Raw genomic sequence first — 25,736 nt, forward strand, 5'->3', positions numbered from 1 at the left:
ACACTATTTTTATTTATTTTATTATAATTAGCAGCAACAGCTGATTGGTAGGAAGAGGGTTTTTATACTGATAGCATGTCAGCATGCCGGATGTCTATCAGTATAAAAACCCTCTTCCTACCAATCAGCTGTTGCTGCTAATTGCAACAGCTGATAGTGTGGGAGGGAGAGGAGACAGGAGTTTTCCATGTATGGCCCCCCGGGCTAGGTGCACGCCGTCTCGTCGTTGACGCGTATGTGCGAGCCCGCACGCACGCCAGAGCGAGGTCGCCCACTTCACCCGCCGACACAGCAAGCTTCCCCATCGGGCTGCACATGTCCGCTGGGGTCGTAATGTGGGGAACAGTCAAAAGCTGTGTAGCGACTGTGCCCGCACAGTAAGCCATCACGGGTTACATACCCCGGGCGGCTTTGTGTGCCGGGCGACGCTCAGATTCAGAATCATACTTGGTCAACGGAAATTATATTCCATGTATAGATGTGATGCACTTGATTTGTTCTTTGACTGTTACCACTCCACTTATGTGCTACCTTAATGTCATACTAAAATGCTATCTAAAATTAAAAGAATGCTGTTATCCTATTTTGGTAAACTAAAGTAATTGAGAGTATCATTAAGAGCATTCTATTAGGGCTTAGTGCTTTTTCATTTCCCAGTAATTGGTAACAAATTATACTAAACAAATCTACCCTGTTTCTAAAGGTTACAACTAAACAATAAACATGTTAGTGCATCTGTGATGTCTATATAAGATTTAAAAATTCAAAAAGTACCAATTAACTAAACAGGTGATTTTTCATTTGTTGCTTTTATAGTTACTCCCTATACACTAGCAACATCAGTAGCCGGCTGCTAAATAACTCTCAGGTATGATTTATCGTTTGCACACAAATAAACTACCTCTATTAAAATAAAAATTATAATAAAATAAAAATAGTGTTTGTAATTTTCAGAAAATATGACACATTTTTCTATTATGCCCTTTTTTGCAGGATTTGCCTTTCGGCCCCAGTGTATTCTCAGAAATACTATATCCTTACGCCCCCTACTGGCCTCCCTTCCCCTTTTTTTGTTGGAAGGCCAAGGGAGAATCTAACCCCCCTCCCTCACCAAAGATATTTTTGAATGAATTTTTTCATCTCAATTCTTTCCCAATACGGATACCAAACAAATTTCTAACAATTGAAAACCATTGCTTCCTCTTGGAACCAAGAATTTCTATGGTTGACAGACCGTGTCCCTGCTGTTTTTAATTTTTAATTATATGGAATGCCAAGTCAGTAACACACCACAATAATGTAAGTGTAAAAATACATGGAGATTAAACCATATTGCTATACCTATATATATGTTTGAATGTTGACATATATTTCTATTTTGTCTTATATACCCTTTTTTAGAATAAAAATGTCTCTAACTTACACCCACCCCTGAGGAAAGAGGTATGTTTACTCCGAAACGCGTCGTATGCAAGAATACTTCTGAAACTGTGTACATACATGTAAAAATGTCTGTTATGCATTCTGTATAGTATTTGGTATACTACTACTGTTTTTAATGTTGAAATTTAATAAATTACATTGGTATTAATATTTTGTAATATTTTCTCCAAGTGCCTTAAAAGTCTACCATTAGGGGGTCCATTGTTTTATTGTTTAGCTATTCAAAAATCAATAGTTCCCTATGGGAGTCCATTGATTTAAATAGAAGTCACACCAGAAGTCGGATCATGATGATCCGACTTGCGGTGCGACTTGTGTGCTGAGAATCTTGAAGGGGAACCCCCCTTGCCAAAATGAAAAAAAATAAAAAATTGGTGTGGGGTTCCCCCCAGAACGATACCAGACCCTTCAGTCTGGTATGGATTTTAAGGGGAACCCCCATGCCAAAAAAAGGGCGTGGGATCCCCCCAGATCCATACCAGATCCTTATCTGAGCACGCAGCCCGGCAGGTCAGGAAAGGGGGGACGAGCGAGCGCCCCTCCTCCTGGACCATACCAGGCCACATGCCATCAACATGGCGGGAGAGAGGGTGCTTTGGGGCAGGGGGGCCTGCGCCCCCACCCCAAAGCACCTTACCCCTATGTTGATAAGGACAAGGGCCTCTTCCCGACAACCCTGGCCAGTGGTTGTTGGGGTTTGTGGGCGGGGGGCTTATCGGAATCTGGAAGCCCCCTTTAACCCGGGGGCCCCTAGATACCAGCCCCCACTCTATGTGAACGAGTATGGGGTACCCCTACCCATTCACTCAAAAAAGTGTCAAAAGTATTTTATTAGGGCAGCTCCAGCGTCTCTTCTGATTTCTTCTCCCCTTTCCAGGTCTTCTCCCTTTGCCGGTTCTTCTCCCTCTCCGGTTCATCTCCTCTCTCCACTGTCTTCTCCCTCTTCTGCCAGGTGTCCTCTCTCCGCTGTCTTTTCCCTCTTCTGCCAGGTCTTCTCCCTCTGTTCTTCTTCCGGTGTTGACTCAACACGATCTCCCGGTGTAATACTGGGTCCGCCATGTGCCATGACTTGTATTGGCATGGGGCGGGGCCACCCGCTGACGTCATCCAGGCCCCCGCCCCCTTATGATGTCACTGCCGCATCATGCCCTGGGCAGTGACGTCACAAGGGGGCGGGGCCTCCGGGTTACGTTAGCGGATTGCCACCCCATGGCAATATAAGTCATGGCACATGGCGGACCCAGCATTACACCCGGAGATCGCATCAAGTCAACAATGGAAGAAGAACAGAGGGAGAAGACCCAGCAAAATAGCGAGAAGACAGCTGAGAGAGGAGAAGAACCAGAGAAGGAGAAGAACCGGCAGTGGCAGAAGACATCGCTGGAGGAGGAAGAAGAGCTGGAGAGGGGAGAAGAAATTACACAGGTTTTTGAAGTATTTTATTAAGGCAGCTCCGGCGTCTCTTCCAATTGCAGTTTTTTCTGGATTTTTGGTTGATATTCTCTATTATTTAAAAATACACCTATGATAAAAGTTATAGGCCCTTCATTTCTTTTAGGGTTGTCCCGATACCGATACTAGTATCGGTATCGGCACCGATACTGAGCATTTGCCCACGTACTTGTACTCGGGCAAATGCTCCCGATGCTTCCCCCGATACCCAGAGGACAGCTGTGATCGGCGCGTGGGGGAGTTACAAGATTCTCCCCCAGCGGCTTTCACCAGCTTTAGTGACATACAGCGGTGATCGCTCACAGCTGACTGTCACTGCATCCTCCTCCATGCCCCCTCCTTTCCTCTGTCCCCCTCCGCTGTCCCCTGCATTCCTCTCTCCTTATCTGTCCCCCTCCGTTCTCCCCCTCCGTTCCTCTCTCCTTATCTGTCCCCCTCCGTTCTCCCCCTCCGTTCCTCCGTCCTCCTCCTCCTCCTCCTTCCTTTGTGTATGGATAGAGTCAGCTGACTCTGTCCATTCACATAACTGAAACATTGTAATCTTCTGTGATTAGGATGTGTCAGTTTATGAATGGAGAGGAGCCGCTGTCTTCTCTCCATTCATTCTCAGTGCAGCTGAGGCTGCAGAGAAAGGGACTGGGGAATCTCTATCCTCTGTCTCTTTCTCTGTCTCAAGGGGGAGATATCAGAGGTCTGTTAAGACCCCTGATATCTCACCAAAGCCCCCCAACAGGGCTGATTAAAAAAAATAAATAAATAAATAAAGAATAAAAAAAATTATTGTAAAAAATAAAAATTATAAAAAAAAAAAAATAACACACACATACAATGTTCACCCCCCCCCCCCCCCAAAAAAAAGCACTGTTAAAAAAAAAAAAAAAATGTCACGTGACATTAAAAAAAAAAAGTATCGGTAATCGGTATCGGCGAGTACTTGAAAAAAAGTATCGGTACTTGTACTCGGTCCTAAAAAAGTGGTATCGGGACAACCCTAATTTCTTTGTAAGTGGGCAAACTTACAAAATCTGCACGGGATCAAATAAATAATTTCCCCCACTGTATCAGTCTTCAGTTTCACCTTGTTTGAATAACTACAGCACCAAATGCAAAATAAATAAAAAAAAAAAAAATCACAAAAAAAAGAAAACATGCTATTACCAGCATATACAGTAAGTAACACAGGTCAATGATATATTACCTCCATACTTAATGCATTTTTTTTCTCTGGCCGCTTCATTACTATTGTAGTGATATTATCTTTACAGACCACTTGAATGTTTTTATATTTTGATTGGCTGTTTATTGCATTTTTTATGGTTTCTGAGGATACCAGATTTGGTAAAAGATGGACATTCTTCTGTGTCTTGTCCTGAAATTGAGCACAAACAGTAACACAGCATAACGAATGCAAGATTTTTTGTTTTTTTTAGATTTTACATCAAAGAGCAAAAAATGACTTTATTCTTTCCATGGCACTGTTCTGTGCCGTAGGTACAAAGCTTATCAGGTAACATATGATCTATTTATAACAAAATTTGCTGCGTGAACGTTTTAAGCATTTTCTCAGCTGTCATGAATAAAACCCATATTTTACATAATATGTTTACAGTATTTACAGTGATTGTTAGCTCCATCTAGTTGCCAAAATCAGGTATTTTCCTGAAATACCTAAAATCGGGGAAATACCACATTATGGTTCCTAGATGGAGCTGACAATCATAGGAAATATACATATTAGGTAAAATTAGGATTATTTGTGAAGGCTGAGTAAATGCTTAAAACATACACATTTACAGCTTATGGTGAACTGAACAAACATTCTGGTAAATAATATTGCAAAATCAGTCAAATACTAGCACATAAACCATCTTTTTTCTAAATCACAAAATAAAACACAAACTGTACCCTGAAAAGTCATTTAGAGTGACATTTTGTTTAATAACAAAAAAAATGAACTTACCAACATTTTTATACAAGTATTAAGCTTATTGTTGGATTGCATCTTATTGGTGTGATCAGGACAAGGACTGTGAAATAGTCTGTAATGAATAAAAGAAGTATTAAAGCTCAGATTTCAAAAGACATTGAACGCAGGTCATAGTTTGTAGGAATCTGTAATGTTTAACAGAAACGACAAAACAGATATTGAATCTTTCTTTAGTAGGAGAATATTGCTGACATGCTGCATATGTGTGAGCAACACACATTTATAAAATTAGCATTTCTAAATGAATTTTGTATTATTTATTATAGTTATTTATATACACCAACAATGTAGCAGCACTTTACATACTGTACATTGACGTCCCTCCCTTTAACCACTTGCCGAGTGCCGCATGTACATATACGTCGGCAGAATGGCACGGGGTGCGCCAATGGGCGTACCTGTACGTCCCTTTGAATTTGCAGCCATGTGGTCGTGTGCTCAAGCTCCGTGAGTGTGATCGCGGGTCCGGGATTGTCTCATGGAGCTGAAAAACAGGGAAATGCTAATGTAAACAAGCATTTCCCCGTTCTGCCTAGTGACACTGTCACTGATCACAGCTCCCTGTAATTGGGAGTGGTGATCAGTGATGTGTCACACGTAGCCCCTCCCCCTCACAGTTAGAATCACTCCCTAGGACACACTTAACCCTTACACTGCCCCCTAGTGGTTAACCCCTTCACTGCCAGTGTCATTTACACAGGAATCAATGCATTTGTATAGCACTGATTGCTGTATAAAATGACAATGGTCCCAAAAATATGTCAAAAATGTCCAATGTGTCTGCCATAATGTCGCAGTCCCGATAAAAATCGCAGATCGCCGCCATTACTAGTAAAAATAAAAATGCCATAAAACTATCCCCTATTTTGTAAACGCTATAACTTTTGCACAAACCAATTAATAAACGCTTATTATGATTTTTTTTACCAAAATTATGTAGAAGAATAGGTATCAGCCTAAACTGAGGAAAAAAATGTTTTTTTATATTTTTTGGGGGGATATTTATTATAGCAAAAAGTAAAAAATATTGCTTTTTTTTCAAAATTGTCACTCTTTTTTTGTTTATAGCGCAAAAAATAAAAAAGCAGAGGTCAAATACTACCAAAAGAAAGCTCTATTTGTGGGGAAAAAAGGACGTCAGTTTTGTTTGGGAGCCACGTCGCACGACCGCGCAATTGACAGTTAAAGCGACGCAGTGCCAAATTGCAAAAAGTGCTCTGGTCTTTGGCCAGCCAAATGGTCCGGGGCTTAAGTGGTTAAGGAACTTACAATCTAAGGTCCCTACCTAAAATGTCTACATACACAAACTAGGGCCAATTTAGACTGGAGCCAAGCCTATTAGCATGTCTTTGGAGTGTGGGAGGTAACCAGAGTAATTGAAGGAAACCTGGGCAAGCACAGGAAGACCATGTACACTCCATGTACATCAAGGACGTGCGGTGAGGTCAGTGGCTGGTGAGGCACTGGCTAGTATCAGAGCCAGATACACACAGGTTACATACACCGTGATTGTTAGAGAGAGAGCAATAATTCTAGCACTAGACTTCCTCTGTAACTCTAAACATGTAACCTGTAAAAATTTTTACAGCGTTGCCTATGGAGATTTTTAAGTACTGAAGTTTGGTGACATTCCAAGTGTGCGCAATTTTAAAGCGTGACATGTTAGATATCTATTTACTCAGCGTAACATCATCTTTCGCATTATATAAGAAAATCAGGCTAACTTTACTGTTTTTTTCTTTTTTTTATTATTCATGAAACAGTTTCTTTCAAAAAAAAAAAAATTGCTTTGAAAAGTTGCTGCACAAATTCCATGTAGCATAAAAGTTGCAACGACCACCATTTTATTTCCTAGGGTGTCTGCTAAAAAAATTAAATACAGCTTACCTGTAAAATCCTTTTCTTGGAGTACATCACGGGACACAGAGCACCATAGTAATGACTATCTGGGTTATACGTTACCTTTAGGTGATTGGACACTGGTAACCAATAGTAAGAAAGTTCCCCCCATATAACCCCTCCCATACGAGGAGTACCCCAGTTTTTGTAGCAAGCAATGAAGATCCCAGAAAAGAGCAGAGGGATCTCTGTGTCCCGTGATGTACTCTAAGAAAAGGATTCTTTATCGTACATCACAGGACACAGAGCACCACAGTAATGACTATCTGGGATGTCCTAAAGCAATGCCTCTGAGGGGAGGGAACACAGTATTCCTAAGCCCACTTCTGGACAAAGAACCTACAATGTTGCTTGCCGCACGCTGTGGCCAAATACAGCCTCCTTTTGATATTTAATATCCACCTGGTAAAACCTAGTGAATGTATGGACTAAAGACCAAGCGACTGCTTTGCAAACCTGAGCCATAGACACCTGATGGCGCACTGCCCAAGACGCACTAACCCCTCTGGTGGAATGTGCTTTGAATCACAAGGTGGAACCTTACATTTTAACTCATATGCCTGGATAATGACCTGGTGAATCCATCTAGAAATAGTTGAACTTGTCGCTGCATGTCCTTTCTTAGGACCATCTGGCAGGACAAAAAAGGAATCAGTCTTCCGAAACGGGGCTGACATCCTTAAGCAGATTCTGATCGCCCCCACAACGTCAAGTGAGTGCAGCGACTTCTCCTCCGTAGTCTTAGGATTCGGAAAAAAGGAGGGCAAAATGATATCCTGATTCAAATTAAAATTGGAAACCACTTTAGGCAAAAAATCCGGACGGGGGCGCATGACCACTCTGTCCTGATCTAAAACCAAAAATGGTTCTTTGCAAGAAAGGGCGGCCAACTCTGAAACCCTTCTTGCCAAAGTCATAGCAATCAGAAAGACCAATTTCCTTGTCAACAGGATCAAAGGAATATGCCTAATAGGTTCAAAAGGTTGCTTCTGCAGAACTGACAGAACCAGATTCAGATCCCAGGGACATAAGGGCGGCATAACGGTGGCATCAAGCGTGTCACCCCTTTAACAAAGGTTCGCACTAATGAATGAGATGCAATCGGTTTCTGAAACCCCCCCCCCAAAAAAAAACCCGACAAGGCCGAGATCTGCCCTTTGATTGTCCCTAAAGCTAGTTTCAACTCCACCCCTGTTTGTAGGAAGCCAAGAATCCTTCCAATCGCATATCTGCGAGGGTGCCATTTTTTGGCTTCGCACAAGGAAATGTATGACCTCCAGACTCTATAGCAAATATCTCTAGAGACAGGTTTTCTAGCATTTATCAGGGTAGATAAGACTGAACCCAAAATACCATGATCTTTCAAGATTCTGGTTTCAACAGCCCAGTTGTCAAATTAGCGATCGTAAAGTAGGGTGGAATATAGGTCCTTGAGAGAGCAGGTCTGGACGGCATGGAAGGAACCATGGATCCTCCACTGCCAATTTCACAATCTCTGTGTACCAAGCCCTCCTGGGCCAAGCCAGAGCCACCAGTATTATTGGCTTTCGTTCCTCCTATATCCTGCGCAGCAGCCGTGGCAGCACTTGAACTGGAGGAAAGGCATACATCAGGGAATATTGATCCCAAGGAACTACTAATGCATCCATTCTGACAGCAAATGGAGCTTTGGTCCTGGACACAAAATTGGAGGTGTTGAACCTGGACGCCAATAGATCTACATCTGGGGTACCCCAACGTTGGCAGATCTGAAGAAATACTTTGGGATGAAGGGACCATTCCCCCGGCAACAACTGTTGGCAACTCAGAAAATCCGCCTGCCAATTGTCCACTCCCGGTATAAACACTGCAGAAAGAAAGTCAACATGCTTCTCTGCCCAAGCTAGAATATGATTTACCTCCCTTTGGGCCGCCTGGCTCCTGATGCCTCCTTGGTGGTTGATATATGCTACCACCGTGGAGATGTCGGATTGAATCCGGACAGGAAAACCCTGTAACCTGTTTGTCCAGAAAATTAGAGCGAAGTGGGCTGCATGGATCTTTAAAGAGATTGATGGGTAGGCTCTTTCCTGCTCGGGACCTTTTCCTCTGGATTGATGCTTCCTCCAGGACTGCTCCCCAACCAAAAAGACTGGCGTCCATGGTCACCACCCTCCAGGTTACCAGGTTATAGGCGGAAATGATTTTTCTTTCCTCAAGTTGCTGGTCCTTGATAGGGATGAGCCGAACACCCCCCGGTTCGGTTCGCGGCAGTACATGCGAACAGGCAAACAATTTGTGCAAACACCGTTAAAGTCTATGGGACTCGAACATGAAAAATCAAAAGTGCTAATTTTAAAGGCTAATATGCAAGTTATTGTCATAAAAAGTGTTTGGAGACCCGTATCATGCCCCAGGGGACATGTATCAATGCAAAAAAAAGTTTTAAAAACGGCTGTTTTTTCGGGGGCAGTGATTTTAATAATGCTTAAAGTGAAACAATAAAAGTGAAATATTCCTTTAAATATCGTGCCTGGGGGGTGACTATAGTATGCCTGTAAAGTGGCACATTTTTCCCATGTTTAGAACAGTCCCTGCACAAAACGACATTTCTAAAGGAATAAAAGTAATTTAAAACTGCTTGTGGCTGTAATGTAATGTCGGGTCCCGGCAACATAGATGAAAATCATTGAGAAAAACGGCATGGGTCCCCCCCCAGCCCATTACCAGGCCCTTTGGGTCTGGTATGGATATTAAGGGGAAACCCGTACCCAAATTACAAAAAAAGGCATGGGGCCCCCAGGCCCTATATACTCTGAACAGCAGTATACAGGCGGTCCCCGGGTTACAAACAAGATAGGGACTGTAGGTTTGTTCTTAAGTTGAATCTGTCTGTAATTTGGAACAGGTACATTTTTAAAGTGTAGCTGCAGCCAAAAAATCTATTTGGATAACATAGGGAAGGGTTATCATCACCCCTGCAACATTTGTTTTGCTGTCTGTGCTCCTGTTCAGAAATTTCACCTCACTTTCTGTCCCAAAGACAATTGGATTTTGAAAATTTTGGGTTATTAGGGAAACTAGGATTGGTGATAAAGCATCTGTGAAATATTATATCAAAAATTGTAATTACGCGCCCCTGTTAAACAGGGGTAGAAAAACTTGGCCTTAGGCAGTGGTGGTGGTGCCACAACACTGTAACCCCTCACAGATTCTCTTGTTGAGCGCAGGAACGAGCCCTGCTGTGAAATATTATAGCAAAAATTGTAATTACATGTCCCTGTTAAACAGGGACAGAAAAATTGGGCCTTAGGCAGTTGTGGTGGTGCCCTGAACCAAAAATATTCTTAGAAGCTATCACCATGAAGATTGAGGAGGAATAGGATAGTCACTCAGCATAATAGGATAGTCACTCAGCATATGCAGTCTTCAAGGGATCCCACATCCATGGAAAAATCAATCAGTTACATCAGCATCAGGTGCTTGGTAGCTGGTGATCCAAGACTGATTCATTTTTATGAATGTGAGCCGAGTCTGTGGACAGGCGCATTCTGCGATCGGTTACAAAGCCTCCAGCAGCACTGAATGTGTGTTCAGAAAGAACGCTGGATACAGGACAGGCCAGTAGCTCAATTGCATATTGAGCAAGCTCTGGCCAGTGGTCCATCCTCAAGACCCAGTAACCCAGTGGATGTTCTGTTGTAAAGGTCTCCAAGTTTGATCTTGCCCCTAGATATTCCTGCACCATGTAATTCAGACGCTGGCAATGGTTGCTGGAACCGATCAGACCTTGGCGCTGAGGACTGAAGAATTGTCTGAAGGCATCGGTCAGCCAGCCACCTTCTCCACCGCTCTTTCTGTGACTGAACGAAGCCTCAGCAACACGTTGTCCAGCACCAGAAAATTGTAACTTCCTAGGCTCTGGAAACACATTGTACAAACCTTTCTGCAAGGCCTCCCGAAGATGTTTCATCTTCTGCTCCCTCTGCGAAGGCTGGATAAGTTCTGCAATCTTACCCTTGTAACGTGGATCAAGAAGGGTTGCCAGCCAGTAATGATTCCTCTCCTTGATACCACAAATCCTAGGGTCCCTTCACAGGCTTTGCAGGATCAGGGAGGCCATGCAGCGTAAGTTTGCATAGGCATTTGATCCTGAGTCCATTGGGTCACTAAGGATCACATGATCCTCAACCACCTCCTCCCAGCCACGTACAACTCCATGGGTTTCTGGGGACTGAAAACGATCCCTTGAAGACTGCTGCTGATGCTGAGTGTTATCCTCCATCTCCATGCTGACACAATCCTCCTCCTCCTCCTCCTCTTCTTCCTGTGTGATTGGCGGGCCCGCAGGAATATCATCTGGATAAAGGGGGGCCTTGAGAGGTAATGAAGTCCTCCTCTTCCTCCCGCTGTTCTGCCTCAAGTGCCCTGTCCATTATTCCACGAAGCGTGTGCTCCAACAAAAAGACAAGAGGGACAGTATCACTAATGCATGCACTGTCACTGCTCACCATCCTCATGGCCTCCTCAAATGGTGACAGGACAGTGCATGCATCCTTAAACATTATCCACTGGCGTGGTGAAAAAAATCCAAGCTCCCCTTACCCTGTCCTGGTGCCATACTCACACAGGTACTCATTGATGGCCCTCTGCTGCATGTGCAGCCGCTGCAGCATTGCCAACGTTGAGTTCCACCTGGTGGGCATGTCACAAATGAGGCGGTTCTTGGGCAGGTTGCATCCTCTTTGAATGTCAGCCAGCCGAGCACTGGCATTATATGACCGGCGGAAATGATCACAGATTTTCCTGGCCTGCCTCAGGAGAACCTGTAAGCACGGGTACCTGCTCAACAACCGCTGCACCACCAAATTCAGGACGTGAGCCAAACAGGGAACATGGGTCAAGTGTCCCTGTCGGGGGGCGGAGAGGCGGCTGGTGCCATTGTCACATACAACCATTCCTGGCTGAAGCTGGTGTGGAGTCAACCACCTCTGAGTCTGCCCCTGCAGAGCTGCCAGAATCTCTGCCCCAGTGTGGCTTCTGTCCCCTAAGCAGACCAACTCAAGCACCGCATGGCATCTTTTTGCCTGAGTGCTTGCGTAGCCCCCTGAACGCCTACAGAGAACCGCTGGTTCAGAGGACAAATCTGCAGAGGAAGAGGCCATAGAGGAAGAAGAAGAGGAGGGGGTGAAGGAGAGAGCTGTGGCAGAATCACCACTACTAGCATTTTGGAGGCGTGGTGGCAGAACAAGCTCCAACAATACTGAACCCTGTCCTACATCCTTCCCAGCTGCCAGCAGAGTTACCCAGTGCGCCGTGAAAGAAAGGTAACATCCCTGTAACGTCCATGCCTGCTGGACCATGAGTCAGAGGTAATATGCACCTTACTGCTGACCGCTCTGTCCAATGAGGCCAAGACATTGCCTTCCACATGCTGGTAGAGAGCCGGAATGTCCTTCCCGTGAAAAGAAATGGTGTTTGGGAACCTGCCACCGAGGTACCGCACATTCCACAAATTCACGAAAGGGGGCATAGTCTACCAGCTGAAAAGGCAGCAGTTGCAGTGCTAGCAATTTGGCCAAGCTAGCAGACTCTGAGCATGTGGATGGCTGGGACCGAATTTCTTTTGGCGGTTTAGCAACTGGGGTAGGGAAATTTGCCTGCTAAAATTGGATGATGTGTACCGCTAGCAGATTGGCCGCAAGTACTTGGGACACCTATTTCTATACCTTCATTCCTCTCAGTGCAGGTTTCTGAGAGGACTGAAGGTATAGTGGGGTTGGAGATCCCAGCTGATGAGGAGCAAGGAGAGGTCCGCCTTGTTCTTTGATGTGGGTCTTTTAAGTGCTGTTGCCACGCAATGCATAGGAGGTCGTCATATGTCTGGTCAAGCATGTGGTGCCCAAGTGACTGCTGTTTTGGCCATGCTTGATACACTTCAGACATATGTTGCATACAGCAACGGTGCGATCTGCTGCACACGTGTCAAAAAAGGCCAACACCAAAGAACTTTTCAAAATATGCAGGGGGTCAGCAGCACCCTGCACCTGCTTAGCGCTGCGGTGTGATGCAATAAGGTGGCTGCCCTTAAGCTGCCCCCCTGGAGGGCAACCTGCCTCGTTGGAGATGTGCCTCCTCCTCCTCTCTTCTATCAGACATCCAAGTAGAGTCAGTGACCTCATCATCCCCTCCCTCCTTGTCACTGGAGCAAACTTGGCAGTATGCTGCAGCTGGGGGGACATGACTACCAGCTTCTTGACCTTCTTGGGCACCCCCTCTCTCTGGGCTCACGTTACTCCCTTCCTCAACCTGGGTACCATCATTGGAGCCTTCAAATCGCTGCACATCCTTCTGCACCATGTACCCGACACTGGGATCGAATAGTTCGGGGGACTCCTCCGTGAATGATGGTGGGGCTAGGGAAAGAGTGACTGTTGACATGGAGCCGATGGAATACGCCACACTGTATTATGTACTGTGTACACCACCAGAAAAGTAGTACCAGCTGCACTAGGGGTGCATGGTATTGTGTACACCACCAGAAGTCTAATAGCAACTATGGGTGCACTGTGTACACCACCAGAAAAGTAGTAGCAACTGCACTAGGGGTGCATGGTACTGTGTACACCAACAGAAGTGTAATAACTATGGGTGTACTGTATTGTGTACACCACCTGAAGTATATTAGAAAAAGTACACCAGGAATGGCCTGCAGTAAGATATAGGCTTGGCTACACTGTATGCAGTGTGTGCGTGTGTGCGTGTGTGCGTGTGTGTGTGTGTGTGTGTGTGTGTGTGTGTGTGTGTGTGTGTGTGTGTGTATATATATATATATATATATATATATATATATATATATATATATATATATATATATATATATATATATATATATATATATATATATATATATATATATATATATATATATATATATGAGATTGTCTGTATTTATATATTAAATACACTGCAGCTAACTGAATAACCTGCCTGCCTGAAGTATATTAGAAAAAGTGCAATGGCCTGCAGTCAGATCTAGCTAAACTGGATGCAGTGGATATATATTAAATACACTGCAGCTAACTGAATAACCTGCCTGCCTGCTCAATCTAAATGACACTCTCTCTCCGTCCACACCAACAACACACTACACGGGGCCAACGTGCAGGCAGCCCTTATATAATGTGGGGTGTGGACTTAGTCCCCCTGAGCCATGATTGGCCAAAGGCACCCTGCCTTTGGCCAATTATGTCTCTCTTAGCTGAGGGTGCTGGGATTGAAGCATGCAGGTCATGGTGCATGCTTTGGCCAATCATCATACAGCAATGCACTGCGCTCCCGCAGTGCATTATAGGGCGTTAAGCGGCGCTTGAATTTGGTGCGAACACCCCATAATGTTCGGTTTTCGATGAACAGCCAATGTTCAACCCGAACATAAAGCTCATCCCTAGTCCTTAACCCCCACGAGAGATTCTTTCTCACCCTTGGGGACAGGGACATACAGTAGGACGATCCAAAGTCTGAGTGACTTTGTTCCAGACCTCCAGAATGTTGTTCTGGAACATCCTGGAATGGAACTGTGGGTAAGGGACTGCGTCGAAAGACGACACCATCTTGCCCAGTAACCTCATGCATAGCTGAATAGAAGGCTTCTTTTTTCTTTTCAAAATCCAGACAGGCTCCACTATGGAGCTGGCCTTTGAGGAAGGCAAAAACACTTTTGCCTGAGTTGTGTCCAAGGTCAGGCCCAGGTATACCAGAACCTGGGCTGGGTGAAGGGTTGATTTGTACATATTTAGGACCCAACCTTAACCTACCAGGTTTCTGCCAGCAAAAGATGGAACAAACCACTTTAGAGACTGCCCTATCTTACTGGCCTGAGATACTCAGAAAAAAACAGCCTCAGATGCTTCCCTCACCCCTGTGAGGAATAGATTACAGTATCTGGTATCCCTGGGCAGTCTCCCATCCAGGGGCGGATCCAGAGTCTATTCTCGGGAGGGGCACTGGCAGAAAAAAAGGTGTTGCTTACAGGGCCAGATTAAGAGCAACATGGACCTGGTGCTAAGGATTTTGGTGGGCCTTTTTATGGAAATAAATAAAATGAAAATACAAACAATTTTTTGTTAAATTTAAATTAAAGAGAGAGAGGGGTGTGAGACAGTGGTTGAGAGAGGAGGGGGGGTGTGATAGCGAGATGGGGGGGGGGTTGAAAGAGAGGGGATGAGAGGGAGGGGGAAAGAGAGAGAAAGGGGGTGAATAAGAGAGAGAGAGGGGGTGAGAGAGAGGGGACGAGAGAGAGGGGGTGAGAAAAAGGGGAATAGAAAGAGGGTGAAAGAGAGAGGGTGGTAGGGGGTGAAGGGGGTGAGAGAGAGAACAGGGCGAAAGAGAGGGGATGAGAGAAAGAGGGGGTGAGGGGGGTGAAAGAGAGAGGGGGGTGGGATTGAGTGGGTGAGTCTGTGGGAGGCACAGCATAGTACATAACACGGGGGGGGAATAGCACAGTACATTACATGGTTGGCACAACACATTACATGGTGGATACATGGATACAGCACATTTAATGGTGGGCAAAGCACATTACACAGTTGGCACTGCCCAATACAGCACATTACAAGGTAGGCACAGTTCATTATATGGTGGGCACAGCACATGACATGGTTGGTACTACACAACACAGCACATTGCATGATGGGCACAACACAGCACATGCACACGGTGGGCACAGGACCTTATATGATGGGCAAAGCACATGACATGGTGTCACAACACAGCACATGACATGGTGGGCACTGCATGGCACAGCACATTACATGGTGGATACAGCGCATTACATGGTGGGCACTGCATGGCACAGCACATGACGTGGTGGGCACAGCGCATTACATGGTGGGCACTGAATGGCACAGCACATTACATGGTGGGCACAAAACATTAAATGGTGGGCACTGCATGGCATAGCACATTTCATTGTGGACAATGCAACTGCACATTACATGTTAGGAACTGCACATGACATGGTGGGCACTGCTGAACAGCACAGCACATTACACAGTGGGCACAACACACTACATGCTGGGCACAACACATGGCAGGGTGGGCACAGCACATGACATGGTGGGAACTGCACATGACATGGTGGGAACTGCATGGCACAGCGCATTACATGGTGGGCACTGCACATTACATGGTGGGATCACTGCATGGCACAGCACATGACATGGTGGACACTGCAAATTACATAGCGGGCATTGCAAGGCACAGCACATGACATGGTGGGCACTGCACATTACATGGCGGACACTAAATGGCACAGCCCATGACATGGTGGGCATTGCACATGACATGGTGGGCACTGGATGGCACATCACATGACATGGTGTGCACTGCACATTACATGGCGGGCACAGTGCATGACATGGCGGGCACTGCATGGCACATGACATGGTGGGCACTGAATGGCACATCACATGACATGGTGGGCACTGCACATTACATGGTGGACACTGCAAGGCACAGCACATGACATGGTGGGCATTGCATGGCACAGCACATGACATGGTGGGCACTGCATGGCACATCACATGACATGGTGGGCACTGCACATTACATGGTAGACACTGCAAGGCACAGCACATGACATGGTGGGCACTTCACATTACATGGTGGGCACTGCAAGACACAGCACAACATAGGGGGCACTGCACATCACATGAAGGGCAATGCAATGCACAGCACATGACATGGTGGGCACAGCACATTACATGGGGGCACTGCAATGCACATGACATTACATGGTGGGCACAGCACATTACATGGGGGCACTGCAAGGCACAGCATAACATAGTGGGCACTGCAATGCACAGCACATGACATAGTGGGCACAGCACATTACATGGGGGCACTGCAATGCACATGACATTACATGGTGGGCACAGCACATTACATGGGGGCACTGCAAGGCACAGCACAACATAGTGGGCACTGCAATGCACAGCACATGACATGGTGGGCACAAGAGAGCACATTACATGGGGGGAAGCTGGCAGTCTGTCCCCTAGCACAATAATTACACAACACCTCCCTAACAAATGTACTAACCTTATCATAACAGCATGTAAGATGTCCTTCCTCCCGGGCTCCTGCTGGTTAGGAGAGCATCAGCGCCCCTCCCCCAGACAGCTCCCAGACACAGAGGATCTGTGTCAGTGTAACAGATGCTGTGATAGGAGTCAGGCATTGGTAGGCATGCTGTTTGCAAAGTGGCATGCAAAGTGCATACAATCCTCTCACCTGCTACAGCCAAGGAAGTTCCCTTCCCTCACTCACGCCACGCTGGAGCTGTCCCTGGAGAAGATAGAGGGAGGAGGTGGGTGGAGCCAACATTCACACACTAGGCGTGGAGGAGGAAGAAGTTAAATCCTCCGCTCCTCCGCTCCACTCTGAAAGCTGGGACCTCCCTCTCCTCCTCCTTGGCTCTGACATGACATCACTGGTTGCTACACGCCAGGCGGGCAGGCGTTAGCAACCAGTGAGAGTCCAGGCCAGAATCATGGCCGTTCAACAACACCGGTGCTGCTGCTGATTCTAAACATTGAGAGAGACACTCAGCAGTCAGTAATATTTCTCGGGGGGAGCAATTGCCCCGTTGCCCCCCCCCTGGATCCGCCCCTGCTCCCATCTGTATCCTAACCAGGCTTGATCCTGCTTAGGCTTCAATCAACCGAGATCAGGCATGAACAAGGTGATATGGCCGCAGTCTGACTAAAAAGAATGCGCCAGGACATACTGCTTTTCATCAGGGGATGCGGATACCTGCCAGATCACTGAACCTAAGAGTAGTGCTCCTGCTTCCCCTGGGTGCCTCTCCTTTTTTTTTTCATTTTTGGAACCGTTTAACTGGTATAACAACAGGTATCCCAATAAACAGTCCTCAACCAATGTTTGTTTACCTCTATACAAGCCCTTAGGTATGCAAGTACCTAGGCATGCAAACATGTAGGTATACAAGTGCTCTTGCCATTCATGCATTCATGTATGTAGTACAGGGTCAATACGTTCATACGGATGTACCCTCAGGCAAACAGGCACCCTGGCAAATCGACCCATATCCATGTAGTCCCATGTAAATAAGTACATAGGTAAATAGTCCCGGAGAAAACAAGTACATATGTATACAGCTTAATGTAATAAACATGTGTATGCAGTACAAATGAAAACATGCCAGCATGTGTTTAAGCAGTATGCTTCTATGGAAGCATGTGTTCATGCAAATATGCATTTTGGCAATATATGAAAGTGTGCGTTGTATACACGTATTCATGCAACCTGTGCCCATGGAACAGGCATTCTCGCAATAAGTAAGCATGCGTTTATGAAACTTGCTTATGCAACATGTATCTTTGTCGACATGTATAAACATGCATCCAAGTATTTTTATGTATTGATTATGTATCTTATATGATCCAGCATCTATATGTGATCCAGCATTTTTATGTGATCCAGAATCTTTATACGATCATTCATCCTTATGCGATCAAGCATCTTTATGTGATCAAGCATCTTTATGTGATCAAGCATCCTTATGCGATCAAGCATCCTTATGCGATCAAGCAGCTCTAAGTGATCCAGTATTCTTATGCAACCATGAGGGCTAGTCACCAAAGGCCAACCCACCCCGCACCACAAGTGCACTTGAAAGTAAAATCGCTGGAGATCGAGGGGAAAATGCAAGGCTGATAAAAAACAGCATTTTAGCTTGCACATGATTGGATGATAAAATCAGCAGAGCCTCCCCTCATCTCAGATCTACCTCTTAGATTCAGAGTGACTGCACTCCCAAGTGCACCCGCAGTGCAATGTGGATTTGCCCTCCGCAGACAACTCACCATGTGAACATGTATAACCATGTATATTCAAGCAAACATGTATAATCATGTATCTTTATGCAATCAAACATCTTTATGCGATTAAGCATTTCTATGCGACCATGCATTTTTATGTAATCATGAATAATCAATGTCCATTTTATAAACATATCCAAACCTGTATCTTTATGCAAGCATTAATAATAACCATGCATCTCTATGCGATTATGCATTGTATGCAACCATGAACACGTATCTCCATGCAAACATGTAAATTCTTGTACATTTCTGCAAACAAGAGTAAACATGCATCTTTGTGCATCCATGCATGCTTAAGCAACCATGTATTCTGTGCAACCATTTATCTATATGCAAACATGTATAACCATGTATATTTATGCAAAACATAAAAAAAAATGCATCTTTGTGCAATCATGCATCCTTGGCAACCGTGCGTTTTTAGCAAACGTGCATCTTTAGCAAATGTGCATTTTAGCAACCGTACGTTTTACCAGCTTTGCAAGCACCTGCTTAACTGCAGGTGGGCCCATTCTAGACCTGCAGGTTTTTAGTCAAGCACATATGCACTATACTTGAGATACAAATTACTTAAAAAATGCATCCATGCTCACGTTTCCCCAAATATGTATATTTAAACATGCATCTAAGCAACAAGATTGCAAGCATGTATACTACACTGCATCTGCTTATAGAGCAGTTAACACTTTAAAGTTAACTGCTAACCATCCAGGGGTGTCTTAACTCACAGTTGTACAGTCCCCCCGTATAAGCAGTAAATATGCAGCATAAAATCACGACTTGTCTTCACATAGTTCTCCCATAGTAAGTACTCACACTTTGAGGCTGCTGCTATATCTCCAGAGGCCTACTGAACCTGTTGCCACATGGTATGGCCAGTCTTCCACTTCCTGCCTATATAAAAATAGGCCATACTGAGCGCTTGCACTCTCTAGTGGCTGGAGGATAAACCGCGGTCCAATGAGTAAGAGTACATAGCATGATTAAATGGCACACTGCTCCCAGTGGCCACCTGGAGAACAGACAGTCAGATTTCTCTCTCTTAAAAAAAAAGAAAAAAAAAAGAAAAAAGAAAAAAGAAAATCTGCAAACAAATGCAGACTTACCATTCCTGTTGCAGAACTCTGAACATAACAGGAGTCCAATCTTCAACCATCACAGCGAGCTTTGTCATAAAAGACCTTCAGAGACTGGGTCCCCCTCAATCTGGGGTCCACTCCCCTGGACCTGTATAGCACCCTGCAGGAAAGCACCTTGGTCAGAACAAACACTGCACAGGTTTCCATTACACAGGGTCCAGCGCCATAAGGCTGCATTACAGGCAAAACCTCAAGGAATCTTCTCTCCTTCCCATGAGGCTCGGGTACAATTTTAGCCTTCATGCCATCCGAATGGATCCAATCATAACGCCCTTTACTGGGACATCATTAAGTTTTGAAGAGCTTCAAACAGCCATGACCATCACCTTCAAGACACTGGCGAAAAAACTGAAGTACTTCCCGTATGGGAGGGGTTATATGGGGGGAACTTTCTTACTATTGGTTGCCAGTGTCCAATCACCTAAAGGTAGCGTATAACCCAGATAGTCATTACTATGGTGCTCTGTGTCCCGTGATGTACGATAAAGAAAAATATATAATGTTTGGGGGTTCTGAGTTATTTTCTAGCAAAAAAATTATGATTTTTACATGTAGGAGAGAAGTGTCAGATTTGGCCCGGGTGGCAAGTGGTAATTACCATAAGTAAGTACCATATTTATCGGTGTATAACACGCACAGGCATATAACATGCACCCCAATTTTAGGAGTCACTTCATCATGGCAAGGAGCAGTGCCATAATTGTAATCTGAGCTGCGCAATGCGTGGCTCGGTGTACATTACCGCTCACAGGCAGGGAGAAGTATTTAGGACAGAAGTGACCTCTCTTTCCTGTCATAAAAAAAAAAACCCTTCCGATCATCGTTTTTTAAAAATTAGAGTTTCATTCCACTATAAATGGATGATTTTTCCCCACTTTAATTTAGTGTTTTTGTATTTGGAGCGCTCCAAGATAAGTGGATCTTGCATTTTTACGCAAGGTCTGCTGTAATTTATCAGGCACTTATCACATAGGCATTAAAGGCTACCAGCCATGTGTGCAGACCTCAGCACTGAAAATGAGCATTAATGAGTACAAAGATGGACGTTTTTGCAGCTGCTTCTAGGGGGCGCCTAGCGTTTTTTTCGACCTGCATCTAAACTCCCCTGCATGTTAGCCTATGTGTCCATGCACACATTGTATTTTAGCAGCCTTTAGTGGCAGGGGCTTTTAGAGACAGAAAAAAAACCCCACTGCTAGTGCATCCAGCGGCACTTGTTAACACGCGTTTAGCGCTTGAGCATTAATTAATTTCAGCGGCCTGGCCAATGACATGAATTAGTGCCGAAGCACTTGACACCTGTAAATGGGCCTTAATGGGTTACACACTTTTACAAACATCAGGCGTTTTTTTCTGTCAAAATGCTGCTGCCAGAAGGAAAGGATTTAGCCCTGGTTCACACCAGTGCGATTTGTCCTGTGATTTGACAGTTCCAAATCTCATGACAAGTCGCACCCTATTGCCAGCAATGGAACCATTCAACTCATGTCGCGGCGACTTTGAAAAAAGGTTCCTGCACTATTTCTGTGCAATGTGTGACTTGCATTAACATCTGTGTAAATGAAGTCGCACAGATGGCAGCAAGCCGCACATGAAATCGCACTGATTGGTGGCTTTGAAATCGTGCTGAAGTAACGTGATTTCAAAGCCTCACTGGTGTGAACCGAGGCTAAGGAGGGTTTTCAAAACCTCCTGTGTGCATGAGGCCTTAAAAGGTGAAAGTAGCAATACCAATTTCTACAAGTATAATGTAAAGTGTATGTACTGTAGTTATTAAAGGGGATCGTTCACACCAGCTTGCATGCTAAAACGTGTGCAAACTCGTGTATGATGTATAAGGATGGTGTGATGCATTGTTACAACACATCACGCTATTTACTTTACTGAGGTGTCAAGAAAAATGACTCTTCATTTAATGTTATGCATTGCAGTATTTTGCAACATGCTGCAGTGACATGTGGGCTGAGTAAAACTGCAGCCCACTGGACTTTAATGGCACTACAAGCTCAGGTATCATTAAAAATGTAGAATTTACAAAAAGATTAAAAATGTTACATGGTATGATCACACAATTTCTTCATAAAGAATAATGTGCTTTACTGGTGTCACCATCAGCCCTCAAAATTGGGTTAAAACCACCAAGTATACACAACACTGAGGAATATGAAAAACATGGCAGCTTAGAGGGGTGATGTCCAGTTCATAGTCCTGCTCGCCATGTTTTGTGACAGGCGTGCTTCTTCGGGAGCTTAAGGGTTAAAATTGGTTTTATAACGTATATGATACAATAGTAGAGCACCTAGGGAGGAGGCAGTCCGAGGAGAGGACCAACTCAAGTCCCCCCCAAGGATGAATACGGGGACACACTTATGTATTAACCTCTTCACGCCCGATCCTGGCCCCTTATCATGTAACCAGCTGTCAGCCAATGACATCTGTTTACATGATGTAAACAGAAACCGGCAATCGACTTTTTTTTCCCTCAGATGACAGCGCGAGGAGAAAAAAAAAAGCCGATTACCGGCTTGTATAAACGGGACATCGGTTCCCCACACAGAGAGCCACTGCCTCATCAGTGCCACCTACCAGTGCTCATAAGTACTGCTAAGCAGTGCCCACCAGTGCTGCCAATCAGTGCCACCTATCAGTGTCACCTACCAGTGCCACCTATCAGTGCCTCCTGATCAGTGCCGCCTATCAGTGCCGATCAGTTTGCAGCCTCATCAGCGCAAATGAAGGAGAAAAATTACCTGTTTGGAAAATTTTATAACAAACTATGAAACCTTTTTTTCAAAATTTTCAGTGTTTTTTTGTTTGTTTAGCAAAAAATAAAAACCCCAGTAGTGATTAAATACCACCTAAAGAAATCTCTATATGTGTGAAAAAAAATTATAACAGTTTCATACTGTATGGGTACAGTGTAGCATGACTGCGCAATTGTCATTCAAAATGTGACAGCGCTGAAAGACGAAAATTGGCCTGGGCAGGAAGGGGCTTTAAGTGCCCAGTAAGCAAGTGGTTAAAGGCGTCTCCGCCTAATGCGGCGTACACACGGGTGGACTTCTCGACCGGACTGGTCCGACGGACCGAATCCGGCGGACAATCCGACTGTGTGTGGGCTGCATCGGACTTCCGACGGACTTTAGACTTGCTTCAAATCTTCCCGCCGGAACTCAGTTCCTAACGGAAAGCCCGTTCGTCTGTATGCTGGTCCGATGGACCAAATACGACGCAAGGGCAACTACAGCACCTACCCGCGAGAATGTTTCCAGCGTGATCCTATCGCGCTGGTTCTCGGCGATAGGGTGCTACATCTCGCACTCACTGCAATAGGAAAAGCACATTTACCTTAGGTCTGGTATGGATTTTAAGGGGAACCCCCTACGCTGAAAAAACGGCGTGGGGTCCCCCCAAAATCCATTCCAGACCCCTATCCGAGCATGCAGCCCTGCCGGTCAGGAAAGGGGGTGGGGACGAGCGAGCGCCCCCCCTCCTGAACCGTACCAGGCCGCATGCCCTCAACATGGGGGGGTGGGCGCTCGCTCATCTCCACCCCCCTTCCTGACCGGCCGGGCTGCATGCTCGGATAAGGGTCTGGTATGGATTTTGGGGGGACCCCCACGCCGTTTTTTCGGCGTAAGGGGTTCCCCATAAAATCCATACCAGACCTAAGGGCCTGGTATACCCTGCGACGGGGCCTGCAAGGTGTCAATCTCGCCGATAAAAGTGGCGAGATTGACTTCCTTTTCTAGTCCTGTCGTACCAGAGTCACGTTCAAAATGAACGGACTTGTCCATGTGTGGGCAAGTCCGTTTATTCGAAAAGTCCGCCGTAACTCCATCGAAAGTCCGTTGGGAATATCGGCGGACCTAGTCTGCCGGAAAGTCCGATCGTGTATAGGCAAGTCCGTCCGTTTAGAAAGTCTGTCAGAAGTCCGCCGGAAGTCCATTGGGAAGACCGTCGGACCTAGTCTGCCAGGAAAGTCCGGTCGTGTGTACGCTGCATAAGAATAAACAGGTAGGTATCCAATTGTCTGCAAAGGCATAGGTATAGTATCCTTGTAGTTAAAAGAGTAGCTTATAGTTAGCATTGGGTACAGGGCAGGGGCGGGCTGGGCCGGGGGGCAGGGTGGCAATTTTCCCCCAGGCCGTTCCAACTTATATGCAAAATGGCCAGCGGCCGCCCGCTGCCAATTGATGATTTTTTTTCTCTGAGGAAGTCGGCGGCCGCATCCGCCGATGCCCACTCTGTAGATCCGGCTGCCACCGCTGCCCACAGCCAGTGAGGTTCCTGACCAGTGGCGGAATGATCTGCAGCATTGTGTGCTGTGCTGGGGTCTGGGAGCCAGGATGCGTCTTCAGACAAGGGGAAATCCCACCCACTGCCCCACCATGCAGCAAAACATGCTGCCCAGACTCCAGAGAAGGGCAGACAGGAGCCGAGGACACCATTGTAAGGGAAGAGGGGGGAGGAGTGTATGGCAGCTAAGGAATGAGTGTCGGGGGGTGGAAGGCAAGGCTGTGCAGTCTCCTCATGCTGTGTGTGGAGGACTGGTGGCAGCCCACTCTGTTGGGACTTGTAGTGTCCTCTGTTGGGCACTGAGATATGGAAGCCTCCTATGCTGGGACTTGTAGTGCCCTAGACTGTGGGGGACTGAGGAATCCTCAGTCCCCCACAGAGGGCACTAAAAGTCCCATCAGAGTGGGCTACCATTCTTCAGTCCCCTGTAGTCTAGGGCACTACAAGTCTCAGCATATCAGGCTGCTCTTACAGAACAAGAGAAGGAGCTGGGGGGGAGGGGGTTGTTCTGGGAAGGGAGAGAAGGAGGCACAGGTTTGAGATGGGGGATTTTTGCTGAGAGGGTGGATTTCTGCTGGGAGGGGGAGATGGGGGGAGGATGTTTGCTAAGAGGGGGAATTTATTCTTGGAGAGGGAGATGGGAGAGGATTTGTGATGAGAGGGGGATCTATGCTGGGAGGGGAATATGGGGGAGGATTTTTTCTAAGGGGGATTTATTCTGGGAGGGGGAGGTGGGAGGATTTTTGCTAAGAGGGGGTGTGTATTCTGGGAAGGGAGATGGGAGAGGATTTATGCTGGGAGGGGGAAATTGGGGAGGATTTGTGCTGAGAGGGGGATTTATGCTGGTGGGAGGGAGAGATGGGGGAAGATTTCTGCTAAGAGGGGGGATTTGCGCTAGGAAAGGAGGCAGAGGCAAGGGTTTGTACTGAGAAGGGGGATTTGTACTGGAAGGGGTTATATAAGGGTGAGGATTTGTGCTGAAAGGGGGGCTGGAGGGGTTTTAGGGGAATATATGTTGTAAGGGGGATGTGGGGAGTGATGATTTGTGCTGAGAGGGGGGGATTTGTGCTAGAAGGGGGTATATGGGGGTTTGCCCTGGGCACTGGATGATCTTGTCCTGGCATTGGCGCACTCTACAAATTGCAAGGGCGGAGCTGTGAAAAGAGAAAGCTGGGTGCCGACATGAGGACTGGATTGGAAGCTGCTCCAGCCTGTATTGACGCGGTGGTGACTGTGGCGGCTGGGACTGGCAGACTCGTGAATACCTGGTGGCCCTGCTGAGTGGAGTGGCACACACACACACAAGTTTCTTTGGTAAGAGAGCCCCCCCAGCTAGTTCAGGTGTATAGAGTGGCAGTGGTAGTACCTGGGTCTTGGCCCTGCTGAATGGAGTGGCACACATGTTTCTTTGGAAAGGGAGACCCCCCAGCCCAGGTGTACATAATGGCAGTTGGAGTACCTGGGTCCTGGTGCTGATGATTGGAGTCACTCAGCAGGGCCAGGACCCAGGTACTCCCTATTTAACATTACCACATTCTGAACCATGTAAGTCATCTCAGACTCTTTTTAACCACACCCCTTTAAGCCACGCCCACAATTTAGTGCAACTTAAACCATGCCCACTTTTTGCAA

The 25,736-nt window shown here is 46.0% G+C and overlaps 1 protein-coding gene across 3 annotated transcripts in view; it reads right to left on the bottom strand.

Annotated features, from left to right (window-relative positions):
- The window catches only part of LOC141144893 (enoyl-CoA delta isomerase 2-like), a 101,740-nt gene that overhangs the window by 62,441 nt on the left and 13,563 nt on the right, over positions 1–25,736 (bottom strand). For 2 of the 3 annotated variants that reach the window (XM_073630986.1, XM_073630985.1), the window contains exons 2-3: positions 4,856–4,934; positions 4,094–4,264 (exon numbers count right to left, since the gene is read on the bottom strand). In XM_073630986.1, coding sequence (XP_073487087.1) covers positions 4,094–4,264; positions 4,856–4,897 — 213 coding nt within the window. In that variant the 5' untranslated portion in view covers positions 4,898–4,934. The remainder of the gene's footprint in view (positions 1–4,093; positions 4,265–4,855; positions 4,935–25,736) is intronic. The other variant, XM_073630987.1, reaches the window with a different exon arrangement.

The sequence above is a fragment of the Aquarana catesbeiana genome, linkage group LG05 (assembly GCF_042186555.1).
Source record: "Aquarana catesbeiana isolate 2022-GZ linkage group LG05, ASM4218655v1, whole genome shotgun sequence".
Classification (NCBI taxonomy): domain Eukaryota; kingdom Metazoa; phylum Chordata; class Amphibia; order Anura; family Ranidae; genus Aquarana; species Aquarana catesbeiana.